This window comes from Lepisma saccharinum, chromosome 23 (genome assembly GCF_977018435.1).
Source record: "Lepisma saccharinum chromosome 23, izLepSacc3.1, whole genome shotgun sequence".
NCBI lineage: Eukaryota > Metazoa > Arthropoda > Insecta > Zygentoma > Lepismatidae > Lepisma > Lepisma saccharinum.
This window is the reverse complement of record NC_139251.1, coordinates 35,655,074-35,671,966: the sequence shown is the minus strand read 5'-3', so window position 1 is coordinate 35,671,966 and position 16,893 is coordinate 35,655,074. Positions and strand designations below refer to the sequence as shown.

The following is a 16,893-nucleotide window of genomic DNA, read 5'->3' as shown; positions in this document are numbered from 1 at the left end:
CATTGATGTAGTGTGGCATATAGATTTTTGAATATTTTTTTTTGAGGGCAGTAACAGATAGCTTTTCATTAAAAATTTATTAATGCCACGTCTCATTCTTCTTTGCCCCAGAGTACGCTGATGAAGATGGTATGATAAAGTACCTATATTCAGATTTTTCTTTGTGTTTGTACTTCTGCTATTTTTCTATTGAATTGTTTGTTACAACCCCATTTTTCTTGGCTGCAAGAGTGACAAACCACCCTCGCTGTGCTGTAGATAAGTGGGAAAAAAACTGAATTGTTTTGTATGCAGTTCTGTGCTGGTTTGTGTGAACTTAAACCCCTAGAAATATTGCATGTTATTTTTACATTTCCTTGATCATTGCTATGTCTAATGTTTTTTCCAAAAACTGAAACGATTTTCAAATTTAAAAAATATACAATTCAAGACAGTATACTAGATTTCTCAAATTCCTATTGAAATTGGATTACTTGCATACTTTTAAATGATATTTTTATTTTTGCTCTAGATATCTTCTGAAAATTCTTGTCTGTGATTTTATATACCTACATATATCCTGATGCATTTTTCTAAAATTTGGTTTTCTTTAATGTTCACTTTCTAAATATATATATATCTGAATTTGAAGTAGTCTAAGTACTATATATTATTTCCATTTCTTGATGTTAAAAATGGAAAGAAGATTGAAATAGACATAAACTAAATTGAGAATCAATCCTAAAATATGTAAAACACAATGTATGGTTTAAAAAAATATATTTAATATGTAAAAACAGTTTTTCATGATGTAATACACATTACAACAAGTGCAATTCATATCATATCCAACAGTTTGAAGCATTGAATGTTCATTTCTTGTTTGTTTTTCTATTCTCCACCCCCTCCTTTTTCTTTACTTCATGTTGCAATTGTAAGTGGATTATTAAGCTAGATAAGACTCATTGAAAATATAATTAATAAATGTATTTCACCTCCCATGTGTTTCTCAGCCCTCTCAAATAATTTGTTGGATGCAATCCATTCAGAAATTGTTGCTTTTATTAGCCAAACACAATAATATTTTTTGCTTATGTTATCTTCCTATCCAAAAGTATTCAAACCACTTCTTGGTCACTTTTTGGAAGGGGGCTACATATCTATACAAGTAACCAATTGAAATTTAGACATACATTAGAAAAGTACATGATTTGAACTTTACTTTTGAATTATTTGAATTGAAATTTTAGAAAACAATGTACTTTAATTGTAAAGCATTTGTACCAAAAGTTTCATTAAATAAATCCTACTTCAGAATTTAGCATACATTTTGGACTCATTTAACAGATAAAGAGTACACAATCAAGTTAAATGTTAATATATTGAAAACTGTTTTATCACACTGTGCTCAAAATTGAACAACTGAATATATATCTGCATAATTTTGCCATAATGTATGGTGTTAACAAATCCAGCGATGGTTTTTTTTTGGCAGGGGGGGGGGTTCTAATAAGATTTAGAAACCATATGATATCACAACGATTACTCAGGATTGGTTTTCAATTTATTCTATGTGTTCTTAGAGTTACTATAGCTCCTGCATGCTGTTTAGATAATACGTACTGAAAACTTATCCCTTTATTTACATGCTTCACCAATTGCCCAAGTGCTTTTAATTAGCTCTTTTTGTGGTTACCCTGTGCATATTAATAGATAACTACTAGTTATTTTTTTTGAATTAGTCATGCTTATATCTTTTAGCTAGCTTCTTCTTGTATCTGCATTATTGGAGTGTCTAGAGTGAGAAGTACTAATTTTGAATAGTAAAATTTGCATGAGAACAAGTTTTATATATTTATATTTAGCAATTTATTCTAGATAGGCAATTTAAAAAAAAAAAGAAATATTGTTGAATGTATAAATTTACAAGTGCATTAACAAATGAAATTCACATTCTTTATGCTTCTTTTTCATTCGTTATAAACAAAGCAGCAGCCTGTAACAAAATTTAGACATTTCATTTACGTACCACTTTTTTGTGCCTGAGTATAAATACTAAATAATTTTTACATTTATTATCTACTTTCAAAGTTAGTTGTTTTTTTTTTTCATTTGAAATTATGTTAAGGAAAACATTCATTCAGTTCTGAAACGCTGCTTTCAAATTTTCTATATTTCTCTAATGTCAGAATATATGTTTTAGACATATAAGTTTAAAACATTTGATTATTATAATCAATTGCATGCTTTCAATTAGCTTTTAAAGCTTTTTTTTTTCAAGTGTAATGCTGCTATTTGCCTAGGCTTTATCATTAAGTATTTATACAGGTAATTTATGCTGGTATTTATTATTTATCATATAGCATGATTCGCTTGCCTTTTTCTTTTTACTTTTAATTGGAATGGGAGGGAATAAAATTGAAATCAGGGGCCACTTTTGTGGTGTAAGCATCATGCTTTTTTTTATTATTATTATTATTTGGATTTTTCTCCCAAAATTTAGTGAAAGCACTATGTTACCGAGTAAAAGGATAGTGAAGCACTAGCAGAAAATGTGATATTTATTGAATGGAAGACCAAAGAAAATTATGACATTCTAATCAGTTTCAAAAAGAATTCAGGTTCGATACCCGGTGGAGGCAAATGGCACAGTGGTTCGGATCCCACTTTAAACCGTAGGTCCAGTCCCGATTAGCCTTACTGTGTATAAAGTGGACTTAAAATGCCACCTCAAACCAAACCAAAAGAATTTAGTGAGTTATGTAATGAAAATCATTTTTTAAAAGTTTAAATCTTGGGCTAGCAATGTAACTTTCAGTTACATATCAGTTTTTCTTATATCAACTTCCATCACAAGTTTTTATTTCATATATTTATATATCAGCAGTCACTGGCATATGCAGGATTTTTTGGGGGAGGCTCGAATTGTAAAGGTGGATACATAGCTTCATTGTGGGAGCAGGAAATTGATTAACAATAAAATATTTCATAGTTTCCATTTGCAACCTTCTTTTCGAAAGTTGTTCAAGGACAAAAATGGTAATCAGAGGTCACTTTAAGAAGACTTTTCAGTTACCACTTTGTTCTTTCCAGCATTTTTACTACTTTCATTTTATTTATTTCTTATTTTCTTAAAATTTCGGAAGGGCCTATAGCCCCATCAGCTCCCCCTCTGTGTGTGTCTCCAGTTGTAATCAGAATACAATCATTCACAATAAATTTTATGTGTGTGTGTGTGTATTACTAGAAAATTATTGGCAAATAAGGTGAAAGGTACATTTTCAGTTCAAAAATAATGATTTTTTTGTCAGTGAATTCTTGAATTTTTTGAAATTGTAATAAGTGTTTCCACTTGGGTTGAGTCAATACCACTTTGAACCGATGCCTGTACCGATACCAATACTCTGACTGAGTCCTACCGATACTTGAGCTACTCTGGGGTTCACCCAGCCTCTAATAATGGGTACCCTTGGGTAACCCTGAAACATATGGGTGACCGGAGCATGAAGTAAATCACATAACCTCCACAAAATGGTCAAGATTGTGATATCTGCCTTCACGGGATGTTGCTATTTGCAGGGCCTAGTTTTACATTTTTTGTATAAGTTGAAAGATGGTGTGATTCACATTAACCAGAATATGTTTTCTTCTTTGAACTTCCATTCGTATAATTCTTATAAGAAACTGCACTAGCATTGGCAACTCTGCAGTGTTTTATGAGCCTACTTTTTTAAAGACGCACACAGCCTTACTGCTGCTTTAAATTCTGCATTATTATTTATATCTCTCTGTCTACAGTAAATCATGCAACGTTGCACATAAAGTTTGTAGAGCTGAAAGTAACCTTCTGTTTATGCTGCATTATAACTTATTAGTATTTTAGGTTTGTTATTTCTGTCAGTTTTTCATGTCGAGATTGTTGCACAGATTTGCATTCTTGGTAGGGATGGCCAAATCCAGATAAAATTTTATCCAAGCATTGGATAATGTTCTATCCAGATATCAAATATTGTGATTTCCAGATATATAGATTATCTGAATTATCCGAATATTTGGATTATCTGAAATATCCAAATGTGTCCATTATCCCGACAGTTTTATCGTTTATCTGTTTAAGGACTCTCTGTATATACAGCGTGTCCACAATGAGACTCCAACATTTTGAAAGTCTATAACTTTTTCATTTTAAATTGTACAGCTGTGATTCCGGAAGCAGCAGAAGCAGAAACTCAAAAAGTTTATGTGGTAACGTTTTAGTGCGCGCAATAGCCGTAGTGGCGCTGCAGCAATCGATTGTTTGAAAATGGAGATTCTAAACGAGCGTGCACAGGTTCATTCGAAAGGAGTCCACAGATGTCAGTAAGACAAGCAGTGAAGAACTGTGTGAACTGTCGACCGTTTCATACCAAGTTCTCTCGCTGCTTGTCTTACTGACGTCTGTGGACTCCTTTCGAATGACCTCCGCACATTTTCTACAACCTGTTCCTGGATTCTGGGTTTACCACCACAGTGTCCTTTCAAAACATTGCCGGTCGCCAAAAACTGATCACACCACTTCTTTATAGTCGTGAATGTCGGAGGATCCTTATTGTACACACGACGAAAGTTTCGTTGCACTTGAATAAGTTATTTCATTTCTGCACACCACCACACAACCTGTGCATGCTCGTTTGGAATCTCAATTTTCAAACAATTGATTGTTGCAGCGCCACTATGGCTATTGCGTGCACTAAAACGTTACCACATAAACTTTTTGAGTTTCTGCTTCTGCTGCTTCCGGAATCACAGCTGTATAATTTAAAATGAAAAAGTTATAGACTTTCAAAATGTTGGAGTCTCATTGTGGACACGCTGTATTTTTTATTCATAATGTTTATATTTACTGTGTGGGTTCTCTACAAATCCTTCATCCAGTCTGTCCGTTTATCTGTTTCATGTATTCTCCACATATTTTTCAATTGCTTACCTTTTTTCCCCCTAAAACAGATCTCTGCATTACTAAGTTCAGTATAAAAGCACAAAGTTTAAGCCATAAGAAAAAACATAGGTGAGAAACAGTTTAGAATATAACATTCTAAGCTTAGTGTCCTGTTCCTTTATTCAGTAATTATTTCCTTAATTTCAGACACCATTCTTACTAGAATAACTTACTGAACTTGAAAAAGTAAGTAGCAATCTGCACACACAGATTATCTGAATACTCGGATATCAGGAGTAACTGTATTAGTCTGAAATCTAGATTACAGATTTGGATATCCATATTATCTGGATATTTGGATGATCCAGATATCCATATTGTTTGGATATCCAAATTATCCAGATATTCAGATTATCCATTGCATTTGAAATTGATATCCGATAATTTGAAATCTGGAAATCCATTATCCTGATTTTGTGGCTATCCCTAATTCTTGGTATTCCATGATGAGCTTATCTAAGTTGTATCATGATGGTACTTTGGTTTATACAGACGCTGGACAGGCTTGAAAATAGTAACACAATAAATTCAGAATGTACCAATATGAACAAAGAAGTAAGTTAAAGTGAGGATTACAATTTCTTGAGGTGAGAATGTGATCTCGACAGGAAATTTTAAAAATCTCTATGTTCAGGAATTCCTGACACTTAAAACCTCAAATTCTACACATTATTTTTCTCTGGAGTAACTGTTTTTTTTTTTGTTTTTTTTTGTTTTTCATTCCTGAAATAAAGCTGCCATTTCCAAGAAATTGCCTGTACTTACAGTTCAGTGTGGGATGGTCAGTCACATTGTGAACTAAATTAAATTACATGATCACGAAGATGGTAAAAGTTTCATTCTATTGTGCATGTGTTTCGCAGAAATGAATTGGGAGTCCAGATTATATGTCCTTTTCAATATACAATCAAATGTTTCAATGGGTTAAACAGTATTTCTTACTAATTTCCACACAAGTTTATGCACAAAGGCAAACAATCTGAATATTTAATAACAGTAAAGGCTTTCTCTTGTCTGTCATCAACAATAATATTTGTTGTTTGATAATTTCCCAGCGTGGATCTACTTTGATTACACCAGGATTAAGTGAAGCATGCATATTGTTCCTTCATTTGCAGTGCATAATTATGAGCAAAATGATTTTATAAATTGGATAAAAGGTAGTGGTTTATTTCCCCCGAAGTATACAAGTCTAAAACAGACAAATTTGTTCTTGTAGTAATACAACTATGTAATTATGTGCAACAGTCTTGAGGAAAATCAACAGAAATTACAATGTGAAATATTGTAAAGAGACATTACAAGCATGATTGCTTTGCATATTAGGAATAGTGAAATATATTTTAAATAAATTAATGAAACACAATCTTCCAGTCATGGAACTATTAAAGAATTTTGCAGTAAAAAGAGAAAGCTTTCTTGTGCATATTATATGCATGAATGTGCATTAATTTTTTTAAACAAAAATTAATACAAATGGTACGTACATACCCAATTGCACAAAAAAAAACAGGGACTGTTTTAATTACGTTGGTGCTACAATTGGTACATACTAATTTCATGGCCTCTTTTTTTTCATGATTTTGTTGCAGGAATCTTATTTGTTAGATGCACACCAAATCTGAGAACTTGGATCTTTGTTAATATACTAATAATACCAACAAAAATTAATCTGCAATTCATGCCCTTAATATTCTTTTCCTCTGAACAGGTTTACAGTAGAAATTAATAATGCTTTCAGTAGTGTTTATTACATGTACCTTTTCCTTTCAGTCAAATCTGGACCTTCAAATTAAATACTAACCTTATGTAGAACTTTTATGATTTGTACATTAAAATATATCCAAGTTGTCAGTGATAAGTAACTGTAAGTATTGTAGGTAGATTTTGTTTTAGCAGAGCGCAGATTTGCAGTGCGACTGAACACACACACCTGGTATTTATGATCTGAATGCCAATTATTGCCAAAATAAAATTATAATGTTATAGGCCTAATCATTTTTATATAGTACTTCTATGTATTGGAATGCTATAGCTCTAATATTGCTTATCAGTAATGTTTCTTGTTTGTCTTTGTATTGACAATACATAATTCCTTTACTCCTTTTTTTTTTTTGTCTTTAGCTGTGCAAAATATTACAATTTAATTGTTTGCTGTATGGCATATAGTTAACTATATTGTAACTTCCACAATTTATGACTTTCCAAATGTAGAGAATATTTATTTAAAATATGTCATGCATGTTGCCAATGCCATCTTAGAATGCATTATGAGAGGTACATACATGTTTATATAAATTGTAGCTTCTAGGTTAAATATGTATATAAATATAATAAAAGTATATTAAAAATATAGCTAACATTTCACAGTTTTCTAAAATGTTACTGAATATTTCAATAAATTTAATTTAATTTTATTAATGTGTTATACATGTTTATCTAAACAATACATTAATGAGTGGTGCTTACTGATATTTTCAATTTAGTCGATACAGTTTAAACTCATTTCATGACATGGCAATATGAAAGTTTTGTATTTTAAGGAGGAATCTCTTTTTGTAGGAAATTATAATGATAGATTAATAAACAAAGAGGATGTTGCAATAAAACACCTACAAACTTTCAGAGCACATAGAGAACTCAAGACAAAAAACTTTTCTTAGTAGCTTTTTGCTCGTTCAACCCTTATTTCGATTCTTCACATCTCTTAAAAATGGCAATTTTAACCTGTATGTAGCATAGATTGAGAGTTATTAGTAACAATTAAATTTCCCATCGGAACATGACAAAAATGTTTAATACACTGCAGTGCAATGTCTCTCATGCTAATGCATTTAGCATACTGCATACTGCATAAAAGTAGTATCCCAGGGAAGAAAATTTACTTGCAAAAAATAAGTGTGTATAAATTTTCACAAATTTATGTTTATTATTATTATGGTTGTACAAAACAGAACCTGTTTTGCTGACATTGTAATTTCACATTCAAATGCTTTTATACACAGATTAAAAGTAATCATAAGCTGGCCAAGGCTCAAACCCAAAGCCATTTGATCTCAGATTGATTTATATTTTGACAAGAATATCAATAGCCCATATCTCTCATGGTATTTTAGAACTTTTGTGTTTTTAATATTAAATATTGTCAATGTCAGCCAGGAATGAACAATCGAGCATTTATTAATGTAACTTATAAAAGATTGTAGGCTCATAAAGTACATTTTAGATTTTTTCTAATTACTTTGATTTATTGTGGCTCGCCATTTTCAGTTTTTCATATTATTCTACTTGTAATTGTGTTTAATTCGAAGGATATTTCAAAAATTTTACTTCCAGACACAGTGTGAGTCTCCCCACTCCCTCCCATCCCCCCCAAAAAGAAAGTTAAACTTCCTTCGGTAAACAGTTGTTCTCCTACTTTTTCATATATCATTGCACATTTGAGAAAAAAACGCCATTCCAAAAAGCTTACAGGCGAAATCAAGCCACAGTTTCTGAAGGTTAAATTTATAATATTTGTACTTTTTTTTTTTTGTAAAACATCACTTTTAATTCAGCAAAAATTTTCTCCGCTAATTGTTAATTTGATTACGATATACAATGTAATGAATATGTAAAACTTAAACCCCATTGTTGTTGTTTTTGTTTTTTTAACCAAATACAGTAGATGAGAACACTGTATGAGAAATTTTTCAAAATTATTTTTTTCTTTATACGAGGATAGTTTGAAAAGTAAGGTAAACAAAGCAGAGATGGCAGCACCATAATCTAAATCGATGCACGGTCGATAAGTTTGATCCTTCAAACGAGCCCTTCTAGAGTTTCAGTCCAGTGTGTTGTGAGGTTATTGTTTGATCACGTGAAGTAGGTGAATGTGCAAGCGTTTTCAAAAATTATGGACAAAACCACCAGGACAATGCAACTGTTCACATGTCAATGGTTTCTGTGGCTAAAATCCATGAACTTAAGTTCGAATTGTTGGATCAACTGCCCTATTAGCCTCATTTAGCTCCCTCTGACTTCCAGTTGTTTCCTAACCTCAATGATAATGATGAAGTGATTCATGCTGTGAACAGCTATTTTGCTGACCAGGAGAAATCATTTTATAAACAATGTCCTCACAATGGACTGGGCTGAAACTCGGCAAGGGCTCGTTTAAAGGATCATCAACCCTCCATTGATTTTGATTATGGTGCTGTCATCTCTGCTTCATTTACCTTACTTTTCAAATCACCCTCATACCTTTCAAATCACAATGTAATGAAAATCATCAATTTTCTTATGAATTAAATTATATGTGTATTCACAAAAATCACAATTTATATTTTTCAAAATTTTCACGTTAATATGTTTTTTTAGCAACGTTTACATGTAGATATCAGAGCAATCTCTAATTGAAACTGAGGATAACCACTTTGAAATCATTGCAGAATTCCATGTTAATACTGATTGCACAATCGCAGTTAGGTTCATCATAATTACTAATCTTCCAGAGCAAAGATTTTGAACTAGAGTATGCAATGTATATTTTAGGAAAGGAAGTGAATGAATGATTCACTGTCTGAGTTTAACACATTTATAACAAAAGTTAAACAAAATTCATTTTAATTTCTAGAAGTTATAACTTTGCCAACACTTTTGTTAACTTTACTGCTTTTTTTGCACATTTATATTGAGATATTCCCAAGCAATATTGTCAAGAACTGCACACATGCACATATATGCACAGAGAGAGAAAATTGAGAGTGAGGGACCACCAAGTGCCTTACAGTTGGATAAGTGAATCCCATAACGGCTATTATTTGCCTTTATAGAGCAAAGTATGCTCTTTTCAGTGTCAACCTCCAAGGCGGAGTGGTAGGCACAGCATGCTACGATGGCAGGGGATCCAGGTTCAAATCCCAGCCTGGACATGGGTGTTCTTTATGAGTGTCCCTTGATCAATTATATCATATCATCGCTCATTCTCATCATCACAACTAACCAGAAGTGGCAGAAAAGTGTCGCTAAATAACAAAACTCAAATTTAGTTTCAAGTAAAAGTCAAAAAAAGTAAAGTGTTCCCCTGTGCTTAGCACCACACCATGAAGGCGTATGGGGGTAACGCTCCACACTTTCTTGATCCGGTCATAAGTGGGGGTGATGTGATCAGCACCACGCCCCTGACCACCTTTACCCCACAGGGTTTCCCCCAGTTACCCATGTTATTTGACGCTGGGTGGGCACCGGGGCTGCTTCTAATGTTAGAAAAGTTCCCGGATTTGAACTGGCCGGGAATCGAACCCGGGACCTTTAGCATGGTAGTCAGACACGTTACCGACTGAGCCAGCTTCTCAATTTTCCTCATGGTTCTGCGTCAGCACAGAATTTTATTGAGCTTTCACAGAGTGGCTACTCACCGGGAATTCTGCATGAATTATTGGCTCCAGGAATTCTGCGTGAGATGTGAAAAATTGCAACTTTTATTAATCCAAATCCCATTGAATTTATACATATTTATAAATGTCCTGAGGCAAGTTTTTCACACTTTAGTTTTTATTTTTATCGAGGAACGAACTTAATTCTTTCAGCCCGTTTACTTCGGTGGTGTCCTTTGAAGAACAATATCTTAGATATCTTGAAGATGATTAGGTAAACACTCTGTATGAAATTCATGTACAGTTAACAATTTTTCGTAGGTTAGAATATAAACCGTAACAGACTTAAGCTTGTACATGTATTTCGAGTCTGAGTATGTGAAGTGGGAAATGTAAACTCTGCACCTTAAATATTTTAAATACCGTTTAATTGAATTGAATTAGAATTTTTGGATACATTGGAATCGCACACATCCTTTATATTGTTAATATATTTGTGTGTGTGTGGGTGGGTGGTGAGAGGCGGTAATACGTAAGTTGAAATAGAGAAAACATGTTCTTAGTCTTGAATTTTTGGAAAATACGCCTTGGAAAGTGGGGATTATACTTGAATTTTATCATGGTCATAGAGTAGCCACCCTGTTTCAGATCAAAGTGAGAAGCAACAAGTGAGTTTCATACTAAAGCAACAGTTGACACGATCACAAACTGCACATATTAGAATAGGGACTGTTTGATCCAATCTGTTCAAAACCTGCACTACACATACATGATAAACAGAATCAGCTGACACGATGGATTCTATTGTGAATGAAAACAGCTCAATCCGAGTGATTGATTGATTTGGTTTATTTTACTTCACTTTTCTGCCTATGCATTTTTCATTTTTGATGAAAACACGAAACGTAAAATAACACATTATAATGTTAATGTGTGAAATCTCTCTCTCTCTCTCTCTCTCTCTCTCTCTCTCTCTCTCTCTCTCTCTCTCTCTCTCTCTCTCTGTCTCTCTCTCTCTCTCTCTCTCTCTCCCTCCCTCCCCCTCTCCCTCTCCACTTCAAAAATGTATAGGAGTGTGGTTTAAAAAATCATCTACACTGTTTAACAAATGTTTAGCAATGCCTTTATTGCAGTTCTAAATTATTAATTATGCATTCTTGACAAATGGATTCAGATGGCACGATGCACCCTATAGGGAAAAAAATGGCTCAGTCCAGGTGACTTATCACTTGTTTGAGTTCCATGCAACACGTCACTTATTACTTCACTGTGAAATCTCCCATAGGGTCACCATTCATTAGCAGATATGTTCTTATTCACTCTCCATTCTGGTTCTTTAGATAGATGGTGTATCTACTTTAGTATAACTTTGTATTTAGTGATTGCAGCTACTCGACATTGGTGAACCTCACAGTTCTTTAGAATCATCCATTCACCCCTCACCTTTATTCAGCTTCAACAGTTACACAGCCATCTCACTGCAGTGAAACCTCAATTTGACATACACAGGAAATGTATGTAGAAATTTCAGCAGAAAATGGATGCTTGACCAGGACTCGAACCTTGATCTCTAGCATACTGTGCCATTGCTCTACCAACTGAGCTACCGAGCCATCCTTGATATTTGCTGATTTTATGTTTCCATTGTTTTTACCTGTGTGGAATTTTTTTTTTTTTGTTTTGTTTTTTTTGTTTTTTGTTTTTTGTTTTTCAGTGCTAACACAAGGGGATATTAAACACTGAGGTTTCAAAGGCGGTAGCACTTCACACATGTAAATTATCAGGTGAAGTGAGAGCTGACTCGCTGGCTCAGTTGGTAGAGCAATGATGCGGTATGCCAGACAGCTGAGTTCGAGTCCTGGTTGAGCCTGCATTTTTTGCTGATTGATTGATTGAGTTGGTGTTTTAAGTCCACTTTACACAGTAAGGCTAATCAGGGACTGGATCTACAGTTTAAAGTGGGATCCAAACCACTATGTGCCTCCATTTGGTATCGAACCTGGGACCCCTTGATTACAAGCTAACGGCACTACCACTGTGCCACTGGGGAGGCCTGCATTTTTCGCTGAAATTTCAACATAGTACATCTAATGTTTGTGGCAATTTTTCAAGATAATTTTCAACTCTACACTGGGAGTGAAACTTCGACTTTATGTTCCTGCATTATACATGCATAGTCCCAATAAACAACCCATTGTAAAATTTTCCCAGGTTTTACATTTTCCAAGTTTTCTATTTGGTCCCCTGAAAAACATAAAATCGGGGTTCCACTGTATTTGTAGTAGATACTGCAACCACTGTTGTGCCCTTAGTTTCTGTACCAGTTTATTTTAGTTTTGAAACCTAACTGTTAAAAGATAAATAGAAGAATGCATCATTAACTTATATCGTGTGTAAATCCCCGTGCATAAACAAACTAAATAAAGACCATAAATATATATATATATACACACTTAATATGTTTATTTAAAAATTTGTTATACACAAACTATTTACTTGTATGTTTTGCAATAGATTTTTACAAAAGGAGGTTTAAGTTGGAAAGTCTGACAATTGGGAAGAACGCATGTAAAGAAATTCGATTGTCATAAAGCAATGGTTGTTTTTTTTTCTTTATTAAAAGAAAAATTTGCTACATAGGTAGGAGAGTAGTTTATACTATGCCATTTAGTTTAATGTACTGACTTACAGATTTTAATATATTGCATCCTACATTATGTAATGCTTCCAATTTCATATTATAATCATTTTTTAGCTGTGCCATGTAGGGGAATGAACAATTGTAAACTGAAATAGATTTGAATTACCATTTTGCACCTGTTGTGAAAATTGCCATGCATTTTCCATTTAATTGTAGAATATTATATCCATTAATACATTAAGGTGAGATTTGAACTTATTTCAAGTCATAATTTAACAGTATAATGTAAAATTTATATTGTTGTGTTGTATTTACTGTCCTTTACTGGTTGATGTAGGTGTATTATTCTCCTAAAGATGGTACCAGGGGGAGTGAAGGGGGTTAAAATTCAGCAGCTGCCACCAGTTCAAGAAATCTCTTTAAATGGACTGAGTTCAACATGTAAATCATGAGCTGTGCCCAATATCACTTTGAACTCATACCCATAGCAATACTCAGAACGTTGTAACAATGGACTGGTTAAGTGGTGATATCGATGTCCCGGATCTGTTTCCAAACAACACTTTCAACGCACTTTCTCATATCCTTTTGCATTGAAACTGTATCGGAAAGGGATAACTTTTGTTGCAGTGACAGCAGTTAGCAAGCAAAATAGTGAGGTGTATCTCACATCAGCGTAAAGATTAGGTTCTGGTGCATGTATAGATATTTTACTAATTACATACCGAAAAGGGGTTGATTAGGAAATAACGTAAGAAAAGCTGGTAATTTTTTTTTAGAAATTCATGAAATTTGAAGCCCTCGGAACATTGGCGGATATTTTACGTGGTGAAAACTGGTTGTACAAGATTATAGTTTGTTACTGTGACAGCAGTTATGAAACAAAATACTGATGTCTATCGTATATCAGTGCAAAAACTACATCGATGTTCCTATAGTAAATTGTTGACGTGTTTCATGTTAAACTACCCGATTTTCTTATGTTATTTCTTCCCTAACCCCTTATCCATGAGGAATGAGTAACATATCCAGGTATTCTCCAGCATCTAGTCTTTACATTCAATTCTTACAGGATTGTGTTTTCATGGTCAATAATCTCATGGAATAATACTAGATTTTCATTTCTTCCAATATACTTCTGATGTGAAAGAAAATAATTAACTATAAAAAAAAAACACTCTTGATATGACTTCATGCAGGTGTTCCTTTCAAGACAACACATTTTTTTTCATTTACATATTAAAACTTCAATTGCTGTAATTTGTAACCATACCATAACTTTAGTTATAGGAATAGCAGTCATACAAAAAGAGAGTGAAACTGTGAGGTTTTCTAAATGAAGTTGAGCTAGTTTTGTATGTTAGTGCTAACCATCTTCAAAAAATATACCTTCAGCATTTCTCAATTATTTTTTCCCCTCGTAAAATATATAAATTTGCGAAAAAATTGTGTACAAGTAACAAATCTACTCCCCATTTCATGTGATTGCATCACTATTGTATACATTTTGAGTAAGAAGACAAGAAAATATCAAACTTTATTCACCTAGAAATCCATGATCAGTTTAATGAGGATAGATAATGGGTGGGTGTAAAGAAGTTAACGATGCCTCAATATCTTATTTTGATTGTGTTATAATATAGATACTGTGTAATATTTCCCCAAAAAATCACTTCATGAGTATTTCACAACATATTAAATATCAGTGTTATTTTATGCTGCTTTTGACACATTTTAACAGTAATTTTCTTTTGTGGATAGATATGTCTTTCTGCTATGTAGATTAATTCTGGGCTTGTGCAATAAAATTGTGCTGTTTTCTTATGAATCCAAAAAAAAAAAATTTGGTAGAAACATTTGTTTTGTTTTCCCAGGTCACATGGTTCTTCGGTTGATGTACTTTTGTGAATATTTCACCAAGTTCAATGTATTAAATTTTATCAAACTTTAATTTTTAAAGCTCAAATCTCACCTTAACTTTAGTGTAACTTGATAGTGTTATGTAATACCCTAAAAATTAGTAACTGAATTATGCAATGAAAGCTTTGGGCTATTAAGTTTTGTATCATATAGCATCTTAAGCATATTCTTCTATTGCATGTTTAATGAAGGAAAAAAAATGGTTAAAGCATGACTCATATAGTAGTTCATCTCAAGGCCTGAATAGTTGTAGTTCATGTTCCGTAGTTGGCTGAGGGTGTGTGTGTTTCTCCACAGCAAAACTGCGAGGAGATAAGTATCTCCTGACTCCTGCACATGGTCGAAGCTCGAGTAGGCGTCGTGTCCCACGGCAACTGAGAAGCATTTCTCCTACAGGATTTCGATCAGCCTCGAATAGTCCGGATCGCTTCATGGCAACACACCTGGATGCCAGATCTCGGAGCCCAAGTCCCAGGCACCATCGGCATGCCTACTGCACGACGAAGTTGGAGCAGAGATCTCGGAGCCCGTCGCCCGTACCACGTCGACCAAACCAGCATAGTTACCCAATGTTACCAACGCATCGTGGAGGTAAACGGCGCCTGCCTCCCACACCAAACAAGCCTTCGACCCTTCATCTTTCTCAGCCTGTTAATTTCCCCCAGTTGAATAGATCCCCAACCGTTCCGGCTAACAAACCACCGTCTAACATCAATTTTCCCAAACTCAATGCCTCTCCCACGCATGGACCGAAATCGGATATGCCACTGCCAGATATGGACCTGGCCTCCAATTTTAGAGAAAGGCAGTCGCCTCCTTTTTCCCATTCCCATCCTCACATAAGGGGGCCTTCAACTAGTCGCCCCCCTATACGACGGCCCCCTTTAGCCCCTCATGACCGTGAACTGCCGTACAGTGATCGGCTAGCTAGGTATGAAGAACCTCTTAGTTTTGAACAAGCTATGGCAATTGGAAGGGGGAGTTGCGGTAGACAGTTACCCTCACCAGTACCAAATGGCTATAAGCCTGGACAAAGAGAAAGAGAACGCTTACGGGAAAAGCGAGAAATTAGTGATCAACGAAGACCAGGACTTAGACATAGTGACTCTGACGAAGACGATTGGTGCTAGCCAATCGTTAACGGTTATCAAAACTATTTTAATATGGTGAGTTAAGTTTCCCCAAACTGTGACTGGGGATTATAAAGGGGAAGGGGCACAACTGTGTGGCTGTGAAGACAGCATCTTACAGATACCAGGAATACTGCCAGATTTAGTCTTTATAGGTCAACCTGGTTCAGTAAGGCTAACCCCTTTCCTCACTCAGATTACATCCCCTCAAGTGCTTTACAGTATGTGCGTTTTTTTTATCTGTGATAGTCAGCATGATGAAGAGCAAGCAAACCATGGCAAAGAAACAGGAAATCTCATTGGTGCTCACAGTTCAAAATCTGCCAATCCTGAAGTTCTGTGCTAAGTCGTATTGGTCTGCTGCAGAAGTCTGTACATAGAGAAGAAAGAAGATTTGAAAAGTCATTGCCTATCTACAGTCACGTAACCTTGATCAATGCATCTAGTTGACTTTCAGCTTTAGATTATTTATTCACAGGTAAATAAAAAAAAAAGTTTTAAAAAATATGGAAAAAAATATTCACACCATCTTTGATCATAAAGATGTACCAGTATGTTGGATTAAAGAGAGCTTATGACCAAGTCTGGTGAGATGGCTACTCGTGCATAAAGAATATGCAATGTTTGAATCAGACATATATATACAAATATATCTATATATATGTTAAAAAATAACTTGTGAGTGGAATTGTTGTGTTGAGGCCTAAAATCAGATCCATATTGTGGGAAAAAATATAAAAGGAAATGAATAACAGGCCACTAGATTGATTCAATGTTTTCATTCCAAATGTTAATGCTGAATTATAGACTGATTGTGATTGACTTTTTTTTTCTTTACATTTATTGAACTGCAGAGGTGGATTAAAATATCCAGTTTTCTACTTGTCT

General features: G+C 34.2%; 1 protein-coding gene across 9 annotated transcripts in view; it reads left to right on the top strand.

The window, feature by feature from the left end:
• The window catches only part of cac (calcium voltage-gated channel subunit cacophony), a 248,158-nt gene extending 231,299 nt beyond the window's left edge, over positions 1 to 16,859 (top strand). For 7 of the 9 annotated variants that reach the window (XM_083109913.1, XM_083109914.1, XM_083109912.1 and 4 more), the window contains one exon: positions 15,173 to 16,859. In XM_083109913.1, coding sequence (XP_082966039.1) covers positions 15,173 to 16,005 — 833 coding nt within the window. In that variant the 3' untranslated portion in view covers positions 16,006 to 16,859. Of the gene's footprint in view, positions 1 to 111; positions 130 to 15,172 lie in introns of all 9 variants that reach the window. The other 2 variants (XM_083109916.1, XM_083109917.1) reach the window with 2 other exon arrangements.
• The last annotated feature ends 34 nt before the right edge of the window (positions 16,860 to 16,893 follow it).